The following is a 26,264-nucleotide window of genomic DNA, read 5'->3' as shown; positions in this document are numbered from 1 at the left end:
TTGAAGATATCTACTATCACGCACCAGCTGTAGTACTACCACTTCAATTGTTTATTCACTGTCACGTTGTAATTTCTTGATGTAATGTTCGCATTTCCTTTATGAGTTCCTAACATTTTATTGATTTGATTTGGATACAAAATGCACAGATACTAGTAGTACAAATAAAAGAGATTCTGTAAGCTCTACAGTCTACCTCTAGTATCATCTACTGTACATCTTTCATAGCCGAGTTACATTGAACGGAATGTGCAGCAATAAGCGTCTATACATAATAATTAATTTAAAATAATTAATTTTAGGGCTACAATATCGAAACAGCTCTTTACACCACAACAAATCCGTGAAATGAAATAGCGAAACTACGGTGCATATACTACAACTCAAATTTGCAATGTTCGCAAGTGTTTTCAATGATACCTCAAATATCGTAACAAGATAGTACTGGAACTTATCCGCATCGTATGCTATAGGTCTCTTCTACGAACTTTTAATCACTACAATAGTAATAAATACGTATCTGGTACGGATTACATAAGGTTAGCATAACGTGTTATTGTTAAATAAATCGTTACATCATATTAACGATATTTCCAACAATATATGATACGTTCTTTCGGCTTTTCATTGCCAAACATGCGAGTCCCCGGCGAAATACAGAATGATACTGTAAAAAATCTAAAAATCTATCAATGTCGCGATAAAACTAGTACCGTACTGTACCAATTACTGAGTCTTAAAAATAGTATGTTTTTGAAATTATTAATCATAAAAGAATTGTACCCTCGGTAACAATATATATCTATAATTCAGCGAAATTTACTCCTATTTAGAGGAAATAGACGTCTGTAGCAGGCTACCATACGCCCTCTAGTAACCGTTTATGACGAAGAGTTGCCAAATACAAAACTGTAGCGTCAACTACACTATGTAATGCATTGCATCTTCTTTCCCCCTGTAATGAACTGAATTAAAAGGAGAAAACCATAGAAGTGAAAATGACCCACCAAAGACTTCTTTAAAGTTCATAAGCCTAAATTAATTTTTAAAAAATTGCAAAGCTTCATCATATATTGATCTTTGATAAAAAGTCCTTCTGATCAAAATATTTATAGAGATTAACATTGCCGCTGTAGTGAATTTATAGTAATAGCAATCGTACCAAGCCTTCTTTTGAACTCCATCCTTATTACTTTTTAGAGCTTCAATGCCCTAAATGTGTATCATATTTACAAAATGAATAAATATGCCATAGCAAGCTCATAAGGAACTTAATAACATACGTATTAAGCAAAGAGACCGACCGTTTCATCATTAGCTATTGCATACATCTGAGAAGACCACATTATCAGTGTAAAAAGTCCGAAAAGTAGGCCTTCGAATAATAATGCAACAACAAAGACGATGGTTGCGGGCAGCGAAAATGGCTTACAGTCTGTGTAAATTGGAAGACAGCTTTTAAATCCAGGAAGCACTATCCCTACAGTTTTAGAATCGACTTGCAATAATACTAAAAGCTATTAAACCTAACTTACTTCTAGCCTCGATACTATGGCAAATAATAAAATGCCGAATACCCAGGAATATCGAATAAATTGAGGATAAGCATATATACATCTGCAAGTAAAGCAAAACAAATCGTAAACTGTAGATCTTTCTAAAAATTGACATTCAATCACCTGATGATCATATATTTGGTCAAAACTGTATGAATATATTCTTTAATCTATAATGAATTTCACGTATTGATCTATTACAGTGAAACTTACCGTAAACAAAACGAAATATTTTTGGTTGTACTCTCCAACACAGTTATTAACCCTAGATGCAGAGTTACATTGACATAGCGAAAAATTAAGATTAAGTTATGTTAAGGCACTTGTCTTCAGATAGCCGGTAAAGAGTTAAATTCATGCTGAAACTAAAACACTTACCAAGGACAATGATGATCCATTTTTCTACATTAGCATTATAATGATACATTCAAGAATCGTTAGATAATGATATGGAGAAGAATAAGTTTTTCGGTACATTTTAATGTAATATAGTATTCAGATATACTCGTATAACAATCAAACTTAATTAGAAACACGTTAAAGAATAACCAATGACTAAATAAAAAAAAGTTGCAATAAATTCAAAATAGAACTAAGACATTTCTGATAGCTCTATGATTCGAGATGCGAATATTGCGATACATCAGTGTTGATTTACATTTTGTATTGCAAATGCTGCTTTTTGTCACGTAAAAGAGTGTTATGCTACGTAAACATAAATATGAATACAAGAGCCCAACAATATTAAAGTCTTACCGGATGCAACGGTTGCAAACTCTGAAATGTGAAGACAGATAATACAGTTATTAGTACCTGAGCGGCAGCGTAATCTAACATAACAGCGATTTGTAATACTGTACAACGCTATATCTTGATGAACAGATCCACAAATCTCATTCCTACCTACAATGATGCGCCCTCTCAGGTTTTATACATTCACACTTTACACATTTCACGACTACCATATCACGAAAACTGCCATTATCTCTCAGATTTCTTAATGCTTCTGGCGTTGCATTTCCGATTGGTACTGCACCCTATTCAGGATAAATTTACGAGCATATCAAGTGAGCAAACATCATTCCTTTTTACAGGTACAGTACTCAACATCATTCATTTCTATCTTTTACATTAATCAAGAAATGCCAGCTTTTACGACACTCATAACACCTCTTAGTGAAGTAAATTCAGTAACAAAACTAGGCTACTAATTAGCACTCCTGCCATCTGTAATGCCGCCTATCAGTTAAAGATTAAAATGCCATGATATCCATGGATCCATAACTATGGTATTGCTCGTACACTAAAGTAGTAGAGCGTAGTGTGCTGGCAGTACTCTACAATTTATATAATATAAACAAAGGCCTGTGAATGAAATTAAACAAATTATTATAATAATTATTCTTAAATTATACTGAGCTGAACATAATGCTATCCAGGCCATCTGTTGAATACCAAAATATCATGATTATAGAGGCCCGTGAAGGCCATCCCTTTTCATAATTACAGTATATAGACATATCTCCAAGAAATCAGAGTTTGCCACATGTTAATTTGTTCTTAAAATTACTGTACTGTATCATGGACTACTAAATTGCATCGATGTATTTAGTAGTACACGACTGTCCGTTTTACCACGGACTAATTTCTTTTTAGTGGTCCGTGGTTTTACCCTAAATTTTGCTAATTATCAAATTCACCGCTTACAGGTGTACAGCGAGTAAGTGAAACCACTGCAGCAAACCTTACGTTGTACAGTACTGTAAAAGTGTTCAGTACACCGGGTACTGGCAATACTGACAGTATCACTATAATAGTTTGTATACAGATGTGTGCAGTGTAACAGAAACATATACACTATACAGTGTACACGGATACAGTAACATTAAGGGGAATAAATTTTCTGATTTTTGATATCTTGGTAGAAGAATTAAGGTTTAAAATTTACAGTACTATAACAACGATCTACAGTATATAACATTTTATGCAGCATTAAAATGTATGTTGCGTACACTTAAAAGTAAAAGTAATTCTACATTAATATGTTACTTTGTCGTACTATACTGTAAATCTGTGTGAACTACCACTGCATATGCGTACAGTATAACTATAAATGTCACGGTCCATGTAAGGACCCGGGCATTTAAACACTGCACCAGGAACGATAGTGATTAGGGCAACTACTCGCACGATAGCATATTAGTAATTCATCGTCGGTCTTGGATGAACATCATCATGGTGATTACTAATTACGTTTATATAGCAAGAATTCTACGTCTATAATATATCACTTACGACGCGGTATAAATGGTGTCAAATTTGATACAATGAAGCTATAAAAATATTGTCATTATGATAATCAGAACCGTTTGAATATACAGTACTGTATGTCTACAGTATTTTACACCGTTTTGTAAAGGTAATTTTAAAACTTACTGGGTCAGTTACCATGGTCTTATAATGAGCCGCTACAGCTAAGATGATTAGAACATTATATATGATTGCATGCACTGTAGAAGAAGTTGAGGATTCTGGAAGCAGAGTCACAAAGAGGACTACGCATTCGGCAAAGAAGATCAGAAGATACGTAAATACTACACAACAAATTCCACATGAATCATTGATAAACCAGCGTTTGCTTTTAGTTCTCATATTGGTATCCACAATATGCTTAACAAGACCAACTGGTGTGCTAATGTTCAAATCAATGTTACCATTCCAAAAAAGTGATGATTAAAGCGAAGAAATACGGCAACACCAGTAGGAATAAACTGTCCTGTACAGTATAATACCGCAGTATGTTATACACTATTGCACTGTACGTATATGCCGGTACAATAAATAATTTTTCAATTTTTATAATTTAGTAACAACCGTAAATGATGTTGAAAAGCAACCAAAGCCAATTAATAGACTGCTGTCTTAGAGAATTTCTAGGTCAATCACTGTTGGAGACTGGAGTAACTTTCATGCCATCTGACTGTAACGATGGTATTGACGACTGATTATCTCTGAGTGAGTGGTGACTAGCACTGACTGATGAAAAGCAAATCCTCTGTTTCATATACGCAACCTACTATTACAGTATAACAGTGTACAGTACTATATCACGGTACACAAACATTTTATACCTTACGTAAAATATACTGTACTGTATAATAATAAGGTCAAAGCAGAAAAGGTTAAAGTTAACCAGCATACAGTACAATACAGTACAGTGTACAGTATACTGTATACTTTACAATCGCGTATAAAAACTTTGTACTGTACAGTACTGTATAGCAGACCCCTCAGACATGTGCATTACAGTAATTGAATCTACATACTGTACAGTGTACAGTAAAGTCCTGTCAAGTTCAAACGGCAAATAAAACTTCCAGCATTGCAGGCTTTGGGATTTGAAGCGTGATTATCATGAGTTTAGTAGGCAAATAAACCATAGAGGTAAAGGTAAACAACTACACTGTACTATACTGTAGTTGAAAGTGAGTCTGGTCAAGTAGTGTACTGTACAGTACTGTACTGTAGTGTACTGTACGTGTATTGTACTGTATCTGTACAGTACTTTAATTTAATTAAGCTTTTCATTCTACTGTACACTGTGTACAGTACATACAAGGCGCCTTCGCAGGTCTTACAGTCCTTGTTATAACCTTAAACCTACAGTAGGTGTATCATTCATTCCTGTAGATAGATAGAGTAGATTTACAAGCACTTATCTTTTTCCTAATCTTATAATTACGCTTGCTTTAAGCTTGATAAATACAAGTAATTATGGATTTATCAAGGATCCGATATGATCGAGTGATGATTCGGCGAACGACAGCGTTTATAGTCGCTTTGATGGGTATGGCGATAAGTGGTACATTGTATGCTTTTAGTGCCTTTGAGCCAGCCTTCAAGAAGACTTTCGGTTACGATCAATCGGAAGGTCAGTACTTGCAAAGGAATAATATAATCCATATTGTATCAAATGTACATGTAGCGTACTTTACTTTGCTGTATTTATGTTAAAGTCTAGTCTTTTCTGCAATGTTTTGCTTAACGGCCAATTATTACAGTATACGATGCGATCACGGTAATATATTGTATTCAATCTATAGTTATAGATTGAATATCAATATAGTAGCAGTAATGTTTAGAATAGACCTAATCATATTAGTAGTAAAAATTAATTAATTAATCATACGCGTAAGTTCTTATATTTAAAAAAATATTATTAATTGCACCACTCCTAAGTCTAGAATCCTCATTGACCTTCTAAGGTTGCAGAAAGGCTAGGGCTGTGCACTGTGCAGTCTGGAGCTTGAGCTGTAGCTAATGCAGTGGAATAGTTAGTAAATGGGTAATTTCATAACAATCGTGCAAATTGAAACTTTTAAAATGTTGTATATCATCAGATATACAGTAGTGCTTAGGTAGCTATTTGAACGATTGAAGTTTCGCTATTTAATTATGCATAATAATGTATTTATTATTATTATTATTATTATTATTATTATGTCATAGTTAAAAGAGTTCGTATGTTTCATGTGAAAGAAATAAATATTCAGGCGTACAAAATGATTCGATGTAGTTATAAGAATGTTAATAAATTGCAATCTAGTGCTGTATATATAACTGTTGGTTTAACTTAATTAATGTATACGTATGCTATTTTATCTTATTATGTTACTTTCTAATGGACACCACAGTTGAAACAATTTCGGCAATGGGAAATGTCGGCACCTGCATAGGATTTCCGGTAGGAATATTCTTCAATCGATACGGTCCGAAGTGGACTGCCTTCCTGGGTCTGATTGTTTACAGCTCAGGATACATGCTAATGTGGATGAGTGTTTTACTCAAAGATTACTTCTCTACAGCGTACGGTTGGCAATGTCTCTTCTACTTTATTGTCGGTACGTATTGCTTATGATTGAATAATGACATTTAATAAGATTTTGCGCTTACAGTAATTTTTCAACAACAACCAAGCCCTTTGGGCATTATCTACATTTAAAGTACTTGAATTACGGTTATAAAAATGTACTCTTGAGTCTTAACTAGCTAGCTATCTTCACGACTCAGTCCCATTCAGTTGAGCACGAGAAAATTGCAGTTCGACTTAGAATCGGCCGTGGAGATACCAAGTCTTACCCTCTAACAGTCTACAGCAGAGTCCTCCAATGGAGTGAAAACGTAACCCGAACCCGATCAAATTGTTGATTTTCTAACCCGAAATAAGTGCAATCACTAGACAAACGCTGTATCGCTACAGAAATTCTTCACCCGAATCCCGCCTCGAGTCGGGTTTCGGGTTGCCTTTTAAGGACACTGGTCTACAGTATTGTCATGGACTACTTACTGACAAATTTACTAGTCTAACGTAAAGCACTTACTTTGAGTTACTTCTACAGTTTCCACCCTTATCTGTCGAAAGATCTAGTAAGAATAGTACTGCTACTATAACGCATAATAACTACCCTTCTAAAAGACTCACAATCAGTAGAGGCGCTGTACCATAATCTATACTATGACACTGAAACACTGTGAGCAACAATACTTTCTTAAACCCTATAATTTAGGCAACGTAGTGCCAAACAAGTATCTATAAACGTGAATATATCATTCGCTGCTATTGTATGCAAGGCTTACTAATACTACAATAGGTTAAAATTAAAAGTGGGAGTGAACGGACAATATATTACTTGCATGTACGAGTATGCTGTAACGTAGCATATAGTCGATGTAAGTTTGTCCAATAATTATAATTGAAGGCAAGTCTGTCTGACTTCATTTCGAGGTGAAACGTGAAAGATATATTATAAATACGAGTTATTAGGAGACTATCGCTATCTTTTATACAAATATCATTATTACTTTACCATGACAACTATTGCACCAAACTGACATTAAAAACACGTAACATATACAAGTGATTTACAATTTTACATGCTATCATCACAACAGGCGTTACTTGTGGAGTCTAGAAGAGTATGACTACTTAATGTGAAGATTTAATTCTTTCTTTTTTATTAATATACCAACAAATTGTAACTATCAACTGTTTAGGCCAAGGAAGCACCATAACATACATGGCGTGCTTAATGACGACAATCAATAATTATCCTCTTCGGCTACGAGGAACCGTGGTTGGTTGCGTAGATGCAATGTATGGTGGTAGTGCGGCAATATTTGCTGCTATCTACGCAGGTTCATTTGTTAACGGACATGATAATGGCGACGAAGAAAAACAGAATCTCAAGGGATTCTTCTTAATGTGTGCAATTGTAATCGTCATTGTTAATATTTTAGCAATAATCTTCTTAAAATTATTACCTCCTGATGAAGAAATTTTATCAGTGAATGTATGTACACAAGATAGTGTATCAACTAAATCGAATGACTCATGCTTTGAACCTGATAAAGATACTGATGACGCTATCCTTGGTGATATGGGTGGCTTTTCCATTCTAATCAATCTTGATTTCCAATATATATTTTGGATTGCTAATATTGGTGGTGGTGTTGGTTTGACTTATATGAATAACGTCTCATCTATTTTAGAGTCTTTTCATTTAGGTAAAGATAATGGATTCCTATCGACTTTAACGCCTGTGGCAAGTTGTGTTGCCCGTATTATCGCAGGTTACGTCTCTGACCGACTTATTCACAGAGTCCCTCGAGCTACTATTTTACTTTTCTGGTTGATACTATTAGCTGTTATGCAATTTATTTCAATGTTTTTCCTGGGTAGTTATGCTGTATTAGTATTAAATTCAATCGTTATTGGAGCTTCCTTCGGATCGATTTGGTGTTTGACACCAACTATGATAAGTGAGTTATTTGGTACCAGAAATTTTGGTTGGAATTGGGGTTGGATGATGCTAAGTACTGCAACAGGTACAATCGTTTATCAACGTGTTTTTGCAGCAATTTACCAGTTCTACATCAGACCAGGTGATGGTTTAACCTGTTACGGCTTAAAATGCTATCGCTGGACGTTTATGATGGCAGCAGTTACTGCCGTTTACTCTATCATTTTAACGATCAGACTAATACAAAGAATTAATGATGCAATAAAACGTAAGAAAAGCCGAAGAGGTAGTGTGGGATGCAGAAATATTACAGACTCCAATAAACATCAACCTGATGCCTAGATATTCGATCTACATAGAGCATATCATACCTATATCACATAAAGACTTATGATTTAATCCCGGCTACCGTTTTCTGACTGTTTCTTCATTCTCTGATTATGTGAAAATAACCTCTAAATTTATTAAGATTAAGGATCTTATGAAACGATAAAGTTTTGTATATTAAATTCGCTTTCAATTATGGAATAGCCAACTTTCGATGAATAATATTATCGTATTTTATCAACAATACCTAAGAGTTTTTCTTACGCTTTACTGATTATTTTCATACCATGCTGTAGCCTGTATATCTATTAAAGACAATAGCAGTGAATCCAGAATTTATTAGTGCAAAAATTATTTTTTAGACGAGAATATAGTACTTCACGATGTGGTATGAAATATAAATGTATATATTTATAGTCTTGACTATGTCAAGTATTACTTTAAATCTAGAACCGACTACAGTACAATGTTGTAAATGTTACATTGTATACGAGTGGCAGCGACCTAAGATGACCTTTATTTTTTTTTAATAATTGAAATTTTTAAGATTATTATTTTTATAACTAACAGTAAGATGAATTAATTTTATAGTAAATAAATAAATTTAATTTTTCAGCTATTTACTATCTCGATCATCATTCATGCGGCGGCGTGATATAACCATGAAGCAATCGCTAATTTTTATGGTGCCTTGTACAACATCTAAATGATGCAGGCTTTAAATTAAACTAAATATATCATACTGTATATTTCCTAAATTAAAATAAGTACGCACATCCTCAATAATTTAATGCAAGCTATACAGTACTATGCGTACTCTGTGTAATCTTATTGATTGTGCATGATAGAGACAAAACGGACTACGGTAGCTGTCGGTATTACATTATTGTACAGTATGTTTAATCTGTACATGGCGTGGAATGATTTGAAATAGGTCTAATATTCATAATATACTACCTTCCAAAAGTAGTTGCATTGCTGTTGCTCTACTAAGATTAACAATTTACTTCTCTGGTGCAGAATTAGTTTTAGGGTAATATGCATTAGATTCGTCAAATTAGATCTGAATGATTCAGAGACTGTAACCTTTAACTATATCAGCTTTACCAAGCTAGTTTAATTTAAATTCCGTCATGTGAAAACAATAAATGATTAATCAATGTAGAAGGAATACGTTGCATGCAAAGGAAATGTGAAGTTATACTAAAGTATAATATTACGCAAGTGAGTAGGTAGGAAATGGGCATTGATACTCTCATTATTTAATGATACAATGAAGATTCAGCAACGAAAAGGAAATCTTTTATTTACTGTACTGTACATTACAATTTAGTGAGCAGTGTTTGGAACTTCCTTCTTCTTTACTACTTACAGTACGGACATTACGCACACTGCGGTCAGTACAGTAGTTACAGTACATCTGTAACGCCTGTAGGAAGATTACAGTACTGTACTGTACAGTACTGTATTTGAATCTTCCCAAATCAGATTGTCAGTTTTCATTGTACAAATCGTACTTGAAAATCGTGTAATTACGGGAGCTGAAAACTAACTGTAGTTTTGCAAAATGTATTTTCAGTAAAAATGTGTCATACAGTATAACGAAACCGCCGAAACTGTTATTCAAAGATTGATCCTATGACTGTCATCATATCATACTGTACTGTACAGTACTACAGCACACTGTACGTACAGTATACTGTACTGTACACAGTGTACTGTACAGTACAGTGTACAGTACTGTATGCGGTACAATGTACTGTACTGTACAGTATTGCACTGTACTGTAGTGTATTGCATGATCATCATTTCTTCATTACAGTATTTGTATCGCTCTTCAGACGGACGGATATTTTCGACTTCATTGCGTCAAAATACGCGTATCTGCCAAATACCTCGTTTTGGTAGTAGTTTAATATGCAAAAGGTCGATTTTGAATTGACTGATGTTTTCTTCATTAAGAAATATTTCATTAAATCTTATTATCTGTTACAAAATTCTACTTAAAAGCAGTTCTATAAGATCATAGACGCTATTTAAATTAGAACCAGTGATTTAGAAAACAGATATGGAAGACCCATTCTAAGTAAGTAATCATTTTTCGATATTGATGACCTCATTATATTTGGTAAGAAAAGTCCGTCTATCTTCCATGCAGCGGTTTAGCAGTAGGTAATGGGATGCAATCAATTACTTAATTTAGAAAAAATCAGTCAATTCAGAATCGGCTGTCTGCATACTACTGTAAAGTACAAGTGCTGTACAGTACAGTAATCGTGTCGGCCAAGCTTTTAAAACTTCTAGTTTTTTATTTTTCTATAGTCATAAGTTGACTCCTAATTTTTAACGAGGTGTTGGACACAATTTGATGACGAAATGAGGTCAAGCGTCTGTCCGTCCAAATGCCGTACTCTATCTGTAGTGCCATTTCGGTAAAGTACTCAGTTATAGTCAGTTATAAGCACACGTTGTGCTGTATTACACGTGACACTGACACTGATACTTAGTACTGGTTACACTCCAGTACGTTCGAACCGGTTTTCGAATTTTTCCTCATCTCCATTTACGGTACTGTACTGTGTACAGTGTACAGTACAGTACTGTAGTAACCGTCATTACTACAGTACAGTACTGTAGTTTAATGATGATGCAAGCGTACAGTACTGTACAGTATGTACTGTACTGTAATTGGACCACTATTATTTTATTTCATTTTTATTCCAGGGGCACGCCACGCCCTGTGAACTGGTTGAACGATGTTCAGCTATGTTGCCTTCAATTATGTCTTTAAATTCTGGCTCAAATTCTACGCAGACAGATCAGTAAAGCCTTGAGTAATTGGCTCTTGATGTTTTTATTACTTTTATTACAGTATCACACAATTATATTTTTTTAAAGTTTCTAATACAAACTATCAGTCGCTGTTACATGCATGGTCGGTCTAACCATTTTTACAACTCGTGTCGTAATACCGGTAACACCATGATCACTGTTGAAAAAAACAAGGGTTATTCGTGATTCCTTGTTGTTGACTTGGGTAAAAACCCTTTGTTACAACCTATTATTTGACTTAGGTGGTACTTTTGTACTTGGGTTATTTGACCGCCGAGGTTATAACCTGCAGTACAGTACTGTACTGTGCAATACAGTACAATACCGCTCAGCACAGTACTGTACTGTACAGTAAAAAGAAAAGTGACTGTGGTCTTAGTTCAGAAATTGTAAACGTGCACTTGTGATTGTTGCCATTTTTTATCAGTTTCATTGCCTTGAAGGAGTAAGGAAAAATGTCTTCTGAAGAATCGACAAAGACATTTACCAGAGAAGAAGTTGCTAAGCACAACAATGGTCAGGCGCTATGGTTGATAATACATAACAAGGTGTATGACGTGTCGAAATTTATGGAGGAACATCCAGGTGGAGAGGAAGTATTGCTAGAAATGGCTGGCAAAGAAGCTACAGAAGCTTTCGAAGACGTAGGCCACTCTACCGACGCTCGAAGCATGATGCAGAATTATTATATTGGAGATATTGTCCAGTCAGAAGTGAATGAGATGGACTACAAGGTTCACTTTTTCCCACCAAATGCTCAAGAAACGAATAAAGGAGGATCGAATTTTAGCACAATTGTTATCGTGTTAATAGTTGCTGTGGTAGCTTATACACTTCTATCCAGATCATCATGATCCGTTGAGTTACAATGTATTATTAAAACCGCAACTTTAGATTTTAGGTATCATTGCTCGATAGCGATGGATCGGTGGTGTGCTTTTAATGATAAACTAATACAACTTACTGTATTGTACTAGGACAAAGTTTGACTTGACGTTTTTTTCTACAAATGTAGAGTTCATTTATACAACTAAAAGTATAGGTAATTGAAATTATTATACGTATCCTATCGAGAATTTCTTCGAATTTCCGATTAATATAATACGACACTAATAATAAAAACAATTATTTAATTTTAGATGACTTCCGTGCAATATTATATAATACTTTGCTCCTAACCAATCGCATATATCTAGCTATTTAATGATCAATTCCAAGATTAGGCCTTTCGCATTATGAGAATTCTACTTGGGAGAAGTCTCTTTACGTAGCTCATTAATTAATTATTTACTAGTGTATAAAACTGGTAATGTAATAACAATTTACCAATTAAAATCGACCGCGATATGCTACTATAAAGCTGCAGCTAACAAAATATAGCAGTAAGGTAGCTGTGATCGAATAAAAGGAATGAGCACACATTTTGAAAAGTAAACTAGCAAGCCTTATGACTTGAAATTAAATACGTATTGTGTAACATACATCAGGTGCAGAGGAAATGATTGTGGAAGACACCAACATACCTATATTCTCCCCCCCCCAAAAAAAAAATTGGCATCAAACTCCTTCATAAAGTCTTAAACTGTAGCTATGATACTAGTTTATTAATCTAGAGACTCGTGAAGAGGATAAGTATGATGCTGTAGTGTACGCAAAATCACTGCAGATGCAAGTACATTAGTTATACAAGCAATTAAGCCACAATAATTATTTCAGTTTGGTAGAGTGCTTATGATAAAGATATCAGAATGTTTTGCTATATACAAAGTTCTGTATGGTCACACAACTTAAGTCATCAGCTTCATCATACAGTTAATACTGTTGTATTAGAAGGAGCATTTAAGATTAACCGTGAGTCTACATTATATTAATGCTTGTTCTTACTATATAATACTACGCGTACAACATTTGCAGGTTTATTGATGACAAGCCTGCTTTCTAAAATCGAATACAAAAAATTAATAACATATCTGCTATTACTACACTAGTATTTTAATCAAAGGTAGCATAATATTTGTACTCCATGATTACTTCACAATCACAACTGTCTTCATCGTGATTTTTGAAAAAAATTTGAGTTAAAATTTCCGGTGGTTTGGTTCTTCCAATTCTACTTTCTAATAGCTACAGCAAAAAATTACTAGACATAGTTCAGCTTCCAATCATGCACACTACATTAGGATGGAGCGAATTATCAACAATATTTTGTACTTATTCCAATAGTTTTCGATCTATTGTGGACTTATTCAGTCTATACGGAGAACTAAAATATCAAATAGTAAATATTATTCGTCCAATATACAGTTAATCATAATTATTAACATAAGAGTTTATCGATTGTATTTAACCTTTTGCCAAGCATTCTAGCATAGTAAAAGTTTATGCGCATCATTTCGTGCGCTGTAATACTCTCAAATTCATTTTTTCTACCTATTTAGTTATACTAATTCAATCGCATGTCGTACTCGGTAAAGTAGTCATGATCTCGGTTTACTTTTTGCTATTCTAAGCACTGCTTACTAATTAAATAAGCATGGTCGGTAACGATTATCAACCCTATCTGTAATATTTACGTGCTATATTTAAGGTACTGTAGTTAGTTAAGGACTGACTTTAACCTGTATCCATATTAGAGTAAAACAAAAATAGGTCCAAAAATACAGTACTACTTGTTCGAGCACGAGCCATATTAGAAAAAACATCAAAGTTCCGTTAAAGTATGCAATACACTATAATCCATTATCATATAGCCAATCCTTTCTTCTAGCACTAGGTGTAATATTATCCGTAATATGAGTAGTAATAGATGACAATATAAATTTTGTATTTTATTAGAGGACCAATAGATTCTAAGGCGAGAATTGCTCTTATGATGAAGATGGCTAAGTAAAACGAGCATTTCCGGTGCTACTTAAACGTACATGATAACAACAAATAAGGTTCAATGTCATCTATTTCGAAATGATCCGGATAGCGGTGCATAGTTTCATCTTTACTTTACACTGTACATAAAAATCGTTAAATTAAAATATTTCTGTAAAGTAAATTATCCGTTATAGAATGATTAGCGATTAATCATAAATTTACTTAGATATCGCTAAAAGTTTTACATAGCTTCTGTAATCTGTTTGTTTATGCTAATGTTCAGCCAATCTACGGAAATATCATCCAAATGGTTATCGAAATCTTTTAAATTCTTGTATGCTTTACCAGTCATAAGCTTAGCTAATGCTGGCAACGTTTCATTAGGATGCTCTAAAGAACTGAATATGAAATTAAATGTTAGTCACATTACACATATTGTTGATCCTAAATGTTAAAATTGCAACATGTATGATTGTCAAGTCAGCCTCGCGATGCTTACTATTGAGAGTCTTTCTTCCATTTCCCTTCTATATTATTGTAGCACTATAATAAAATAATTATTTAAAATAAAGGTTACCCATTACTATCGAGTATGCGTCAATCAATCACATTATCATGATGAAGATATCGTTGAATAATTGTAGATACTCACAACTAGTGCGTCTTCTTGACATGACAAAGAAACTTTACAATTGTCTACCTGTGGTTTAATAATTTAAATGCAAAGGGTATAAAGATATAAATCAAGGATATCCGATATGTGTTAAAACAAATTAATCTTAATTATAACGCCGCATCAAATGTTTTAAAGAAACAGCTACATTGCTAATTTCATCCATATAAATCAACATAGTGGCTAATGCATTAGTATACGGGCTACTCACCATCATCAAACTACAATATTTACAACAGCTCAATATCCTATCGGCGATTTTTATAGCAAAAGCATCCGGCCTTAGAAAATAAAATCAATTTTTATATAAAGATTTAAATTACTGTGCAACGTTACAGTATAAATATCTCCAGTAAAGAGCAAAAATAATGTAGTCTACGTAATACGGTACAGAGCTTCCGATTTTTGCAGTTATTAGAAAGTAAATTTGATAATCTTATACTATAGATAGTACTAGATTAGGTGTTTTCTATTTAGATCTAATTACTGTGCCACTTGTACAGCTTTTAACTGTCGAAGATTTGTAGTACATCAGATAAAGGAAATATGAGTTTTGTAATAATTAATTAATAATGCAGTTATAAATTTTGCTAATAAAAGTAATTTTATACATATAGTATCAAAAATTGATTAAATTTTACCTTTAGATTTATGATACTAAAGTGAAATACAAACATTGTACTAAATAATATTTTACTACCTTAAGTAGATCTATGGTTAAATATCATTATATCACTTACGTATGTGATTCTGATAGCTGTTCATTCGCTTGATAATATCCGACAATGGACAATTTCTGAGATTCAGCATAAGCCTCGGCCTATATAATAGTATATTAAACGGGATACACATTATGTATACTGTTTTCATTTGAAAAGAAAATATCAATTTTCACTGTATTGAACGTGAAATTATCAATTTGTAGTTCACGATCAATACGCCCTTCCATTCTTAATAGGTATAAGTGTACTGATAGTACTAAGCAACTATAATTTCAAACTTCATAAATCGAAACTAGCTGGCACTTTACTATGTGGCCATTATTCAAGAATTGATATCCATAATTATGATTCGGTATGTAAGTTGATGTTAACATTTTTCTTCCTTACGAGATGGATCATACGTAAAATTATTGAATTCTTATTAACGCAGATGATTAGCTAATGTAGTATTGTAGCATTGAACAGAGCGTGAATAAGCTGCTCATGTTGAGCACAAGTCCTTATGTTTATTAAATATGAGTAGTTCGTTATGAGTAAGTTCTGTATTGCAATATCAATTAAGTATGTATAACATGGCCTATAATATAATTACTATGTGCTGTGTGTACTGTAATAGTGAAGATTAGATTCGTCCTAGCGAGACTTAGCACGAATTCGATGCCATGGCTGTTTTCAATCAACTCGGTGTCCGTGCTCATAAGTAGGGGGACCATAGTTTAGTCCAAATGTATGTGAAAAGTATACTCACTGTACTGTGCTGTTTGATATAGTTGGCAAATGTAAAAATGATAAGTTAGTCGGTGGTGACAACTGAATACGTATCAAATTTTGCAATGGGTAAAAAGATACGACGGGTGAGAGGCAGATAGTCTACAGTTTATTTCAGCGTATCAATACGCGGATAGTACTGCTAAGCTCTAGTTGATATTGATACATTCCTGCAGAGATGAAAGACTGTTGCGTATCAAAGCAAAGTACAATATATGGTACCATGAACTTCGAGTTATTACGTGCACTACTAAAATATAAGATTTTTAGCCCATGACTGTATTCAGATGCTGTAAATGTAGGAAAATCGAAGTTGAACAACCGCAGCATATACACCGTGCAGTTTTCGTTCACTAATCCTGTATAAAAGTACGATAAAAGTACTAGTATAAGGGCCAGGAAAAGAGGGTGATGACTATAGAATACAGTATAAAATGATACCGTTTCAAGTTAAGTGCTCTAAGTGTTGACACTGTTTTATCCAGGATAGTTACGTAGATACCTAACCTGACTAAGGGCTATTTCTAGCATAGGAGTTAAGCCATGGCTAGTATGAAATAAAGGTATCGCATCAGTAGCCAAGGCATCGCGTCCATTGTTAGTTAATTTACCGATGAGCAGGCCATCCACTTTGCAATGGGGATACTTAGCTGCATGTAATAAAATCTTAGCGTAACTCCTTGATTTAACGGTAATTTTGGCAGCTGCCATAACTGTTTCAATAATATAACGTAAAGAAATACTATAAATACAATTTAAATTACAATTGACTGAATTAGCTTTTACTTTCAAGTCCAGCGAGTGATTAAAACGAATCCCTTTCGGCTTTCAATCACCCGATATTACTGTTCGTGTCTTCGCATCAGGGGACTGATGTCTTTCTGTCTGTGTCCCATTTTCTGCTACCTTAACTACAGTAGAGGCCCTTATACTGTAGAGATACAGTACTGTACAGTATGACTGCAGATTCTGACTTGATAATAAAGAGCACAGCATAGTACTGTACGATCATATGGTCGTAACAGAGGCTGCGCATAACAGCATGGATTCATTACCTCGTAGTCTATGGTCATAGCCACTCGTCAGGTAGACTTAAGCTCATCAGTAGTTCAGTAACCAGATGAGCTTTGAAAGCAGCAAAGAATGGCCGAATCAGCTAATGTTGGAAGCAAAGGGAATACCTTCGAAGAGATCGAACTGACAGTAAACAAGATACATGGCGATAAAACTCAGCAAAGCACTGAAGGCAGCACCGATACTAAAAATGAGGAAAAATTCCAGGTAAAAACTTCATCGTCTTTCAAACTTGTTGATGTACCTATGGCTTGAATCAGAACATACAAGCTGTCAAAATTTCAATACAGTAATTAATTAAACCTCAAGGCTTATAGAGCAATTTCATAATTGCATGATTTCGATCATAGGAATAATGTAATAATGATAGGTAAATGAATTCTTGCTAAAATGAAGAGAAATCGTGACAGCAATAGACTTAAAATAATTATGTTACGAGTTTTTTGAAGACGAGCTGCAGCACTTCTTCAGTGGAGGTCCTTCTCTGCACGATCGATTCCGTCAAACCAACGCATTATCTGTAATCTATTAACTGTAAATTTCACTGGTATAATGTCTGCAAGTAAGCCTGCAATGTTCGAGATTTTTCTGCTTAAGTTAATGGCCCTCTACCTTAGGGTTAATGATGATGTTTATCACTGAAGGCAGTGAAGGGTCAAAGTTCGATGCAACCTCATATTGGCATTAGTGTCCAAAATCTTGAAGAATTGAGTAACAGTAACATTTCTTGTAAGGGTAACAACATCAGATTGAGATAGAAATGTTAGTCTAAACTTGGTAGACCACATATTGGAGCCGATTTATTCTTGATATACGTAAATTATTTATTAACCACATGATATATTGCTGATAATAAGGTACAACATCTCTAGACTACAAATTCATACAGTACAATCACGGTAACGTAAACTAGCGCATCAGAAGTCTTAAGTTACGGTATTAAATAGAATTTAATAATAACGAGGTTGCTCTGTAAAGGAATATTAACTTAATGAGATAATTGCAACACATTGATAATATAATTTGCCTAGTCTAACACACATGACTACATTTAGTATCAAGCGAGGCTACTAGCGTGTTATGATAGCTTACATTTCGCAACTGGGCTTGTCCTCGAACAATATAAGTATATTTATGCTTATATTAATGATAGGATATTAGGATGTATTTACTGTAGCAATATTCATAGACATGAAATTAAATGTTGATGTCTTTGTAATTATCTAATTCGTGTTATCTTTCAAAAATATATATTTTTCATTGGGTAAAACGCGTTTACAGCTTATAATCACTGTAATTCGTACCATCCTACAAACTGGTGTACGTTGCTATGACTAACCGTAATACGATTTAAGATTGACAATGGATTATTTTTATTGTATGTTTAACGATAGCCTTACAAGAAAATCTTGGTAGAAAATGGTTTCGTTCATGTTAACATACAGGTAAAACTTTTATAGAATAACAATCATTTAAATCGAATCATAAATACTACAATAGATATGACTTACCGAATATCTAAGTAATAAATTCTTGAGAGAAAGTGATTTAACTTACTGTTTCTGAAGCACTTTCATCAAGCGCTACAGCTTTGTACTCTTTGTCATATTATTACCCTAATTTTTTATCTATATATATACGAGTACAGTATATCGCTATTATATGTACAGTACTCCTCCAGTAACTAACTGTAAATAAATCTATTGGAAGTGAAAAACATAAACTACGTTTTATGTTATTACTAGGATTCATACTGTCTTAAGCATACCAATTTCGATAGTTAATTTTGCTGCATTTAGTATTGAGTATTAAATTTTGTCTGATCGCAAAGGGTAATCTTCGAAAACCGGCAATGATCACGTTTCATGACTTTGGATTAAATCGTAAGTTTAAATATGGCCTAATACTGTATATACCAAAAAACATTTTGTATGAATGACTATCATTATCTACGAACTTGTTTTAGATAAGACTTGTTTTGGTGGATATCTTGGATTCCCAGAATCAGAAGTATTGTTAGAAAATTTTTGTATTTACCACGTGGATGCACCAGGACAGGTAAATTAATGATTTCAGTCAACTTTTCAGAGTAATGATGATACAATTCATTTAGCTTTGCTAGTTGCGAATATACGAGTATTAATATCGTTTTTGTACATACAATGTAAAGGAGGAGGATGCTGAAGTATTACCCGATACGTATGTATATTATGGACCTCAAGATTATTCTGAGAGGCTACAATTTCAAAAATTCTGTCTCTATTTCCTAAAAAGTTCATAAATCTTCATTTTTCCTTTAACCTAGCTATCAATACCCGACAATGGATCAGTTGGCTAACAATATATTAACAGTTTGCGAGCATTACAAGTAATAAACCGTAATTCCAAGTTTTACATTACAAAGTAGCAGAACTCTAAGTCTTCAAAAATATTTTCTTCCCGGATTTTAATGCTTCATTACTTTTAAATTACTTCAGTATACGCAGATTCATAGGATTTGGTGTAGGTGTAGGGGGCAATGTCCTCCTTAGATTTGCTGTAAGTAATCAATGTTTGAAATTTTCATGAACATTCAAGTTATGTATAGTGTTGCATGGTAAAAGAGGATATTGATTCTACGCATATAACAAAATTATAAAAATGTTATAGTTGAAACATAAGGCAATGGTAACAAGTTTAATCCTGGTTAATACAGTTAGCATGGCTGCTTCCTGGGCTGAGTGGGGACAACAAAAGGTTTACTGCTTGTCTTTTGTTTCAGTCTCATGATTAAAATATTCATTGCTTCAGATCTTCTGTACCGGGTATATCCTCACTGTTATTCACCTCATAACCATAGTTGACTGGATGGTATCTTAGCCGAAACGGAGTTACAAATCATACGCTGAATCATTTAGAGTGGTATTATTTTGGACAGGTGCTATGGAAGTTTTTAGTTGTTACTCACATTTGAAACATGCTGTTCAACTATATTTATCGTATTACTTTTGATCTAATTATAGACTCCGGAAATTAATATCGACGAATTAAACCATCTGCGATCGTGTTTAATGAAATTAAAACCTACCAACCTAGCAAAATTTATGAACTCTTACCATAAGTAAGTAGAAGATGAGGCTATAAATCACATATACCGTGAGGCCAGGAATCTGGCACTCTTCTTCTGTAATCTTGTACCGCAATATAAATTCATAATGAGAAGGTTCTAAGAAATTCTGTTGTTTTAATGTTTTACTTCAGTCGCACCGTTATACAAATTACAAAGCCAAGTTCGACTATGCCCGCATCTTCACCAACAGTTTTGAGGTAACAAGCACTATGGATCATTGAGCGGTCGAAAGATTATTGCTATAATAATTAACATTACATCATCTTGTTCAGTTGTCCTGTTTTGCTCATGGTTGGTTCAGAATCTCCGATCATTGATCAAGTGGTATATGCTGTATAATTTGTCATACGGTAAACCTTCTAGCATTTACAATTATAGAGACCTATAAATTGAAAATTTTATATGCAGGTTGATCTAAATTCAAGGCTTGATCCCACACAATCTACATTTATGAAGGTACTTTATGATTTTTATCATATATTTCACTCAGTATAGTACCGGATCGTAGATATATTTACAAATAATTACATTAGGTGCCAGTTTACGTCATATCAAAGTATTTGGTAACTCATTTGATCATTGTAAAGGATTTATTCTTTTTATTCTTTAGTTAGAGGAATGTGGCGGCTTACTTTTAGACGAAAAGGTTTGTTAAGCCTAAGATTTAGGGTATTATTAGTATGGCAATATCGCAAGTTGTAACAATTTGATCATTTAAACTTATTTGCACGCCTTAATTAGGCTGGTGCAGTGTCAACTGGAGTGCAATTATTCCTACAGGGACAGGGTTACAGTAAGTATTATAGAGTACTATTGTTATAGTACATTTTAAATTTCATTGCTGTTACAAGTCCGCAACAGCTTTTCATATTTCAAGTGCGAAACTTACTACCATTAGTCATATCGGCGATCTTAATGCGATAATAATCTCATTTGTAGTGGTACACAAAAAAGTAAAAGCCTTTAGTAGCATGACACCCGCTCCAGAAACTGAAAAGCAAAAACCGGCCATTCAGGAATCGGAAGAGGTTCTGGTATAAATGATGTAGTGTCCGTAAATGCATCTGAGTAATAAGCTAATTCAAGACGAAATTTGTACACCATACTGGCTGTTAGCAAGAGTCAAACGTTAAAGAACTGCATGTCTGTGTTTCGATTGGTGGCTTATTATGAAAATGATCGAATAATGTTTCTTATACTACACAACAGCATGGTAATACTGACAATGTATATCGAATGAGCCTGTGAAGATGTGGCCGCTATAACATAATGATTTTACACTAAAAGGAAAGGATTAAAATCAGAATTATTTTATTGTTAATTATTATCATAACATCAGATACATAAATTATATATTTAATTCAATGTAAATGGTAAGAATCATTCTTGATGTTGCCTAATTGCAAAACAACATAATGTATCGTAAACAGAAAACTTTCCATGAAAAAGCGAATAGTAACTTCCAAAATAGCAACATCATTTCTGCTCGATACGTTCATAATATTTTTGAATTGATGCTTGGTAGAGTTTATGTTGTATTTGAAAATTGAATTCTTTATCGATATAAGCTAACCGTTCCTGAAGAAGGTATTTGGCTTCTTGTCTGACTATCCATTCGAGCGTATTTAGCACATAATTGTTAGAATGTAATGTCTTTAAAAATGCTAACGATAATGATTTATTTTCACGTGTTACTTGAGAAAGGATGTGAAAGATCTTCAAGTCAGATTCTAATTGTAATTGATTAATGATCGTTCTTATGTAATCGTCAGGGCCTATATTTCGTATTTTTAGATAGTCATATCGGTATAAAAACTGGCTCCATAGACTGCGATCATGGCCAATTCTTTGCCATACCAAGTTAAAAATTTTACCAGGCAACAATTGATATACATAGACAATCTTTTGATATATTTCTTCTTCAAATAAAGGTTCCATTACGATAGCATCGTAACTTACTTTCGGTATGTTAAACTGGTGTGATCGAACATAAAAAAAATCATACCATACGTAATCAGACATTTCCATTACTACAGGAAAGAGAAGTAGATGATTACGTTGATTGTCAATAAAATGAAATAGCTCTTGAAGTAGGTTAAATATTAAAGAGCTAGTCCTTGGGTTTAGGATAGATTTATGAAGATCACGAAATACAACAATTGGTTGTAATTTTCTGTCTACTTCCGCTAAAGCTGCTAAAATTGTCATTAAGGTTGTCACGTAATTTTTGTTTGAACATGGATCATTTAATATCTGCATGATAAAAGGCTTCAGGTTGTTTTGCTGCTTATTCTTCCAAGATGTCCAAGTGAAAAATAAATTATGATTCCATAAAATACCCATCGGCATAATTTTATAGTAATTGCACTTGGTTAAACGGTAAGGCAATTTTTTAAGAATCGTATCAAACTTCATTACATCACCGATATGGAAATCAAGATTGATTTGAGTAATAGCTTCTAGTATAGCCATATTAAGAAATGATTCCATATGCAATTCATTCTGGATATTTGCAAAATTAAAATCAATAGCCAAAATATGTCTCTGTCGCAGATAATATAGGAATTGCTGCAAGCTTTTGGATTTGCCACATTGACTAGGACCTCGTAGCACAATTAGCTTGTAGCTATTATCTAAGCATAGTGAATAGTAAACCAAATTGTACGTTGTAGAGAAACTATCAATGCACTTTTGCCTTGATATTCTATCGAATGGGTTGAAAGCGTGAACATCCATAGCTATAGCAGAAGCTTGTTCCACGTTGGGACAAATGTAATGGTGCAATAGCTCATTCCCAATTTTGGAGCGATTAAGATTTTCCATATCAAATAAGTCGAATCGAGTATAAATTGAGACTACTATCGCGATGCTAGCGATAACTATAGCAGTGGTATAAGTGTACATTACTATTTCGACTTGATTTACTATCTCAGCATTACCACCTGGGCTAATTCGTAATATCGATGCTTTTATATAGTCATCGAATTAAGAAATACTATAATACGAGTATACTGTAAATACTGAGCAACCTTAAATGTGATAATTTGATTAATATAAATACGGCGTAAGCTAGTCATCCTTTTAGCAATACCATCGGGAAATTATAGCTAAAAAAACCAAAAAAATAACAACGGTATTACTCAGCCGAACCATTTATCAGTTAATGTGTAATCACAGAAGAAAGTGTTAGATTGCCGAGTGGTATTTTTTTGCCGATTTTGAATACTGAATTGCACCTACGAGTATATCGAAATTTTTACCTAGCACGTAGTTTCTTGAAAAATCGTTTAACATTTATATGAATTTTGCACTCCTAGCTGTACTTTGTAACTAATAAATTATACAGTAGACTTTCATTTATATTCGTATCGACGTAATTGGATCTTGATTCCGACAATTCTTATTAAAGATTTGTTACCGTGATGCCGAGAATTCAGTACGGGACATACTCAGGAAATCGGCGACGTAGAGTTGAGAATAACGACCCCTTGTGATAAAACTGTAATAACGAGTATATCATTGGATAGATATACAAGTATCGACAGTTAACAACGATTTACGGTGTGAAATAATGTAGTAATCTTATTATCTGGTCCTATCTAACGTTTTCTAACGGAGCTATCCTACAAATTAAAGAAATGCAACACAATAATCTATCGCTCTCGCTGACGTTAATGTCTCCAGATATATAGTATATATGTGTGCGATTACACTTAAGCAAATCTAGTAAAAAAATCGATTACAAGGTAGCATTTTCAGTAAGCAACCACTACCCATTTTTGTATAAATTTAAAATTTCCATAGCACAACAAACATATTAATTTTTAAACGTTTATCATACATGATGTGGCTGAATTGCTATCAGGAACCGGATACTATTCAGCATTTGAACGTTAATTAATATACAATATACTGGTTAGTAATAGGTTTATTTACGGCCATTATTCACAGTTATAGTCCTTCATTTTCGTTATCAACAGGTCATCTCTAATCTATTTAAAAATTAACCATGGTTTAGGCTTATGATTTTTGTACAATTCTATGTAATAATGACAGAAGTAAGAGAATTAATAGGTCATTGTTCGAAGCCCGTTTAAAAAATTTAATTACTCCATTGATTCGATATGCACTCTAATATATTCCTTACAAACGGCTCTATCCGCATAGTGTATTCTCCATATTTATCTACTAGAATCGAAAGGAAAGATACTTTCTCATATAAATTGCCGGCAGTGGTTAATTCAATATACTAGTCAAGTTCCCGTTCAAATGAACGGGTATATATTCTACACAAAGCAAGATATTGAAAGGAAATTCACTGCCAGATTGTTTCTTACTACTTATACAAAGTAGATATATTCGTACTTAATACTAGGAATCATTCTGTCAACTGAGTAAAACTGAATTAAATACTTCAATTTAACGACCTGATTTCCCCTCACATATGCAATCATAATCGTTATCTCATAATCGTAAAACGTATTCCAATGATCTATTTACTGTAAAATTATGTGCTAATATTACTAAAAAATTATGCAGTGTTATACTTGAAAAATTAAGCATCGTTTTATCACTTCAAAGAATACGTAGACACCCATAGGGTATTATTATGTGATTGCATGATTGATCGCGATTGGTTCAATAGAAGTTCAATTACTCCATGTTAATACCATAATATGCAACTACAGGTAGCACTATTTATACTTTTATCATTAATTTCCTAAGCCTGTAAGAGCGTAAGTAGTTCTTGAATTATTAATGGTATTGAATATCTGCTTCGCATCAAGAAGTCTTTATCTGAAAATAGTGGTTTTTATAACTTGTAATCCATTGCGTACTTTTCTGGTGGAAAAAGAGGTTACTATCACTGTTATTAAAGTAGTCCTATTACTCAGTTAAGACAGAGTTAGAGGTTTAATGCACAAATTTAAGTGTAATATCTATATAAATTAGGTTAAAATCGCTTGCAATGCTACATATAGCTTATTTACAAATTTATACTAAACAAAATGATTCCGGAATAAAGAGGCCATTATTGGAATGGCCAATTTATAAAGGTTAGGCTACCTGCACAATCTTCTATTAACATCTACAGTAAATACTGGCTTTCTATTTATGATATTAAGATCGCAAATTATGTACGATTGCATCGAACCATATATCGAAATATTTAAAGCTTATATAAAAGCTCCTTTGATACAATTGTTGTCGAATTCTCTTTATGGTAATTTAAAAATATCAAATTTATAATTATCCTTATGCCGTAAAATCTCAATTGTAAAATTTGTAGGAGGTCCGGTAAAACTACCCGAGGTGAACTTTCAATAATCGTTTAGAATTGTATTAGCTCACTCCTTGGTAGTACCAATAGATGAGCATTGAACAAGACAGCATGATTGCGTAAATCAACTGTAAACCCTTCATTTCGAAATTAAATCACAAATTCCGATTAACGGATACTTTATAAGCTTATAGTATAATAAAAACAGTAATGTGCAAGGTGTCTTTTAAATGAGGCCAACTAGAAGGAGTCATCTT

At 33.6% G+C, this 26,264-nt stretch overlaps 7 protein-coding genes across 7 annotated transcripts; 4 read left to right on the top strand and 3 right to left on the bottom strand.

Moving 5' to 3' along the window:
* Positions 1 to 330: 330 nt before the first annotated feature.
* Positions 331 to 4,208, bottom strand: TRIADDRAFT_64231 (expressed hypothetical protein; the record flags this gene model as incomplete). Its single annotated transcript, XM_002115796.1, has 8 exons — positions 331 to 1,033; positions 1,163 to 1,212; positions 1,305 to 1,435; positions 1,536 to 1,617; positions 1,770 to 1,821; positions 1,935 to 1,958; positions 2,460 to 2,593; positions 3,993 to 4,208. The coding sequence occupies 8 exons, from the start codon at positions 4,206 to 4,208 to the stop codon at positions 922 to 924; spliced, it is 801 nt and encodes a 266-aa protein (XP_002115832.1). The 3' UTR covers positions 331 to 921.
* Positions 4,209 to 5,330: 1,122 nt separating this feature from the next.
* TRIADDRAFT_59935 (uncharacterized protein) lies at positions 5,331 to 8,698 on the top strand (the record flags this gene model as incomplete). The annotated part of the gene is made up of 3 exons (XM_002115933.1): positions 5,331 to 5,487; positions 6,251 to 6,457; positions 7,611 to 8,698. The coding sequence occupies 3 exons, from the start codon at positions 5,331 to 5,333 to the stop codon at positions 8,696 to 8,698; spliced, it is 1,452 nt and encodes a 483-aa protein (XP_002115969.1).
* A 3,269-nt stretch (positions 8,699 to 11,967) lies between these two features.
* Positions 11,968 to 12,753, top strand: TRIADDRAFT_38183 (expressed hypothetical protein). The gene has a single exon (XM_002115932.1). It carries the CDS (start codon positions 11,971 to 11,973, stop codon positions 12,367 to 12,369), a length of 399 nt encoding a protein of 132 aa, XP_002115968.1. The 5' UTR covers positions 11,968 to 11,970; the 3' UTR covers positions 12,370 to 12,753.
* A 1,868-nt stretch (positions 12,754 to 14,621) lies between these two features.
* TRIADDRAFT_29978 (uncharacterized protein) lies at positions 14,622 to 17,254 on the bottom strand (the record flags this gene model as incomplete). Its single annotated transcript, XM_002115795.1, has 6 exons — positions 14,622 to 14,778; positions 14,880 to 14,923; positions 15,033 to 15,080; positions 15,265 to 15,334; positions 15,794 to 15,873; positions 17,051 to 17,254. 6 exons carry the CDS (start codon positions 17,252 to 17,254, stop codon positions 14,622 to 14,624), a joined length of 603 nt encoding a protein of 200 aa, XP_002115831.1.
* Positions 17,255 to 17,686: 432 nt separating this feature from the next.
* Positions 17,687 to 19,955, top strand: TRIADDRAFT_59932 (uncharacterized protein; the record flags this gene model as incomplete). The annotated part of the gene is made up of 5 exons (XM_002115931.1): positions 17,687 to 17,824; positions 19,012 to 19,062; positions 19,449 to 19,500; positions 19,584 to 19,675; positions 19,923 to 19,955. 5 exons carry the CDS (start codon positions 17,687 to 17,689, stop codon positions 19,953 to 19,955), a joined length of 366 nt encoding a protein of 121 aa, XP_002115967.1.
* A 362-nt stretch (positions 19,956 to 20,317) lies between these two features.
* Positions 20,318 to 21,766, top strand: TRIADDRAFT_59931 (uncharacterized protein; the record flags this gene model as incomplete). Its single annotated transcript, XM_002115930.1, has 9 exons — positions 20,318 to 20,353; positions 20,457 to 20,534; positions 20,620 to 20,717; positions 20,858 to 20,923; positions 20,999 to 21,050; positions 21,135 to 21,182; positions 21,337 to 21,372; positions 21,468 to 21,519; positions 21,666 to 21,766. The coding sequence occupies 9 exons, from the start codon at positions 20,318 to 20,320 to the stop codon at positions 21,764 to 21,766; spliced, it is 567 nt and encodes a 188-aa protein (XP_002115966.1).
* A 436-nt stretch (positions 21,767 to 22,202) lies between these two features.
* Positions 22,203 to 23,630, bottom strand: TRIADDRAFT_59930 (uncharacterized protein; the record flags this gene model as incomplete). The annotated part of the gene is made up of 1 exon (XM_002115794.1): positions 22,203 to 23,630. One exon carries the CDS (start codon positions 23,628 to 23,630, stop codon positions 22,203 to 22,205), a length of 1,428 nt encoding a protein of 475 aa, XP_002115830.1.
* Between the last annotated feature and the right edge of the window lie 2,634 nt (positions 23,631 to 26,264).

This window comes from Trichoplax adhaerens, genomic scaffold (genome assembly GCF_000150275.1).
Source record: "Trichoplax adhaerens TRIADscaffold_12 genomic scaffold, whole genome shotgun sequence".
NCBI classification, from domain to species: domain Eukaryota; kingdom Metazoa; phylum Placozoa; class Uniplacotomia; order Trichoplacea; family Trichoplacidae; genus Trichoplax; species Trichoplax adhaerens.
This window is presented reverse-complemented; position numbering and strand designations above follow the sequence as displayed.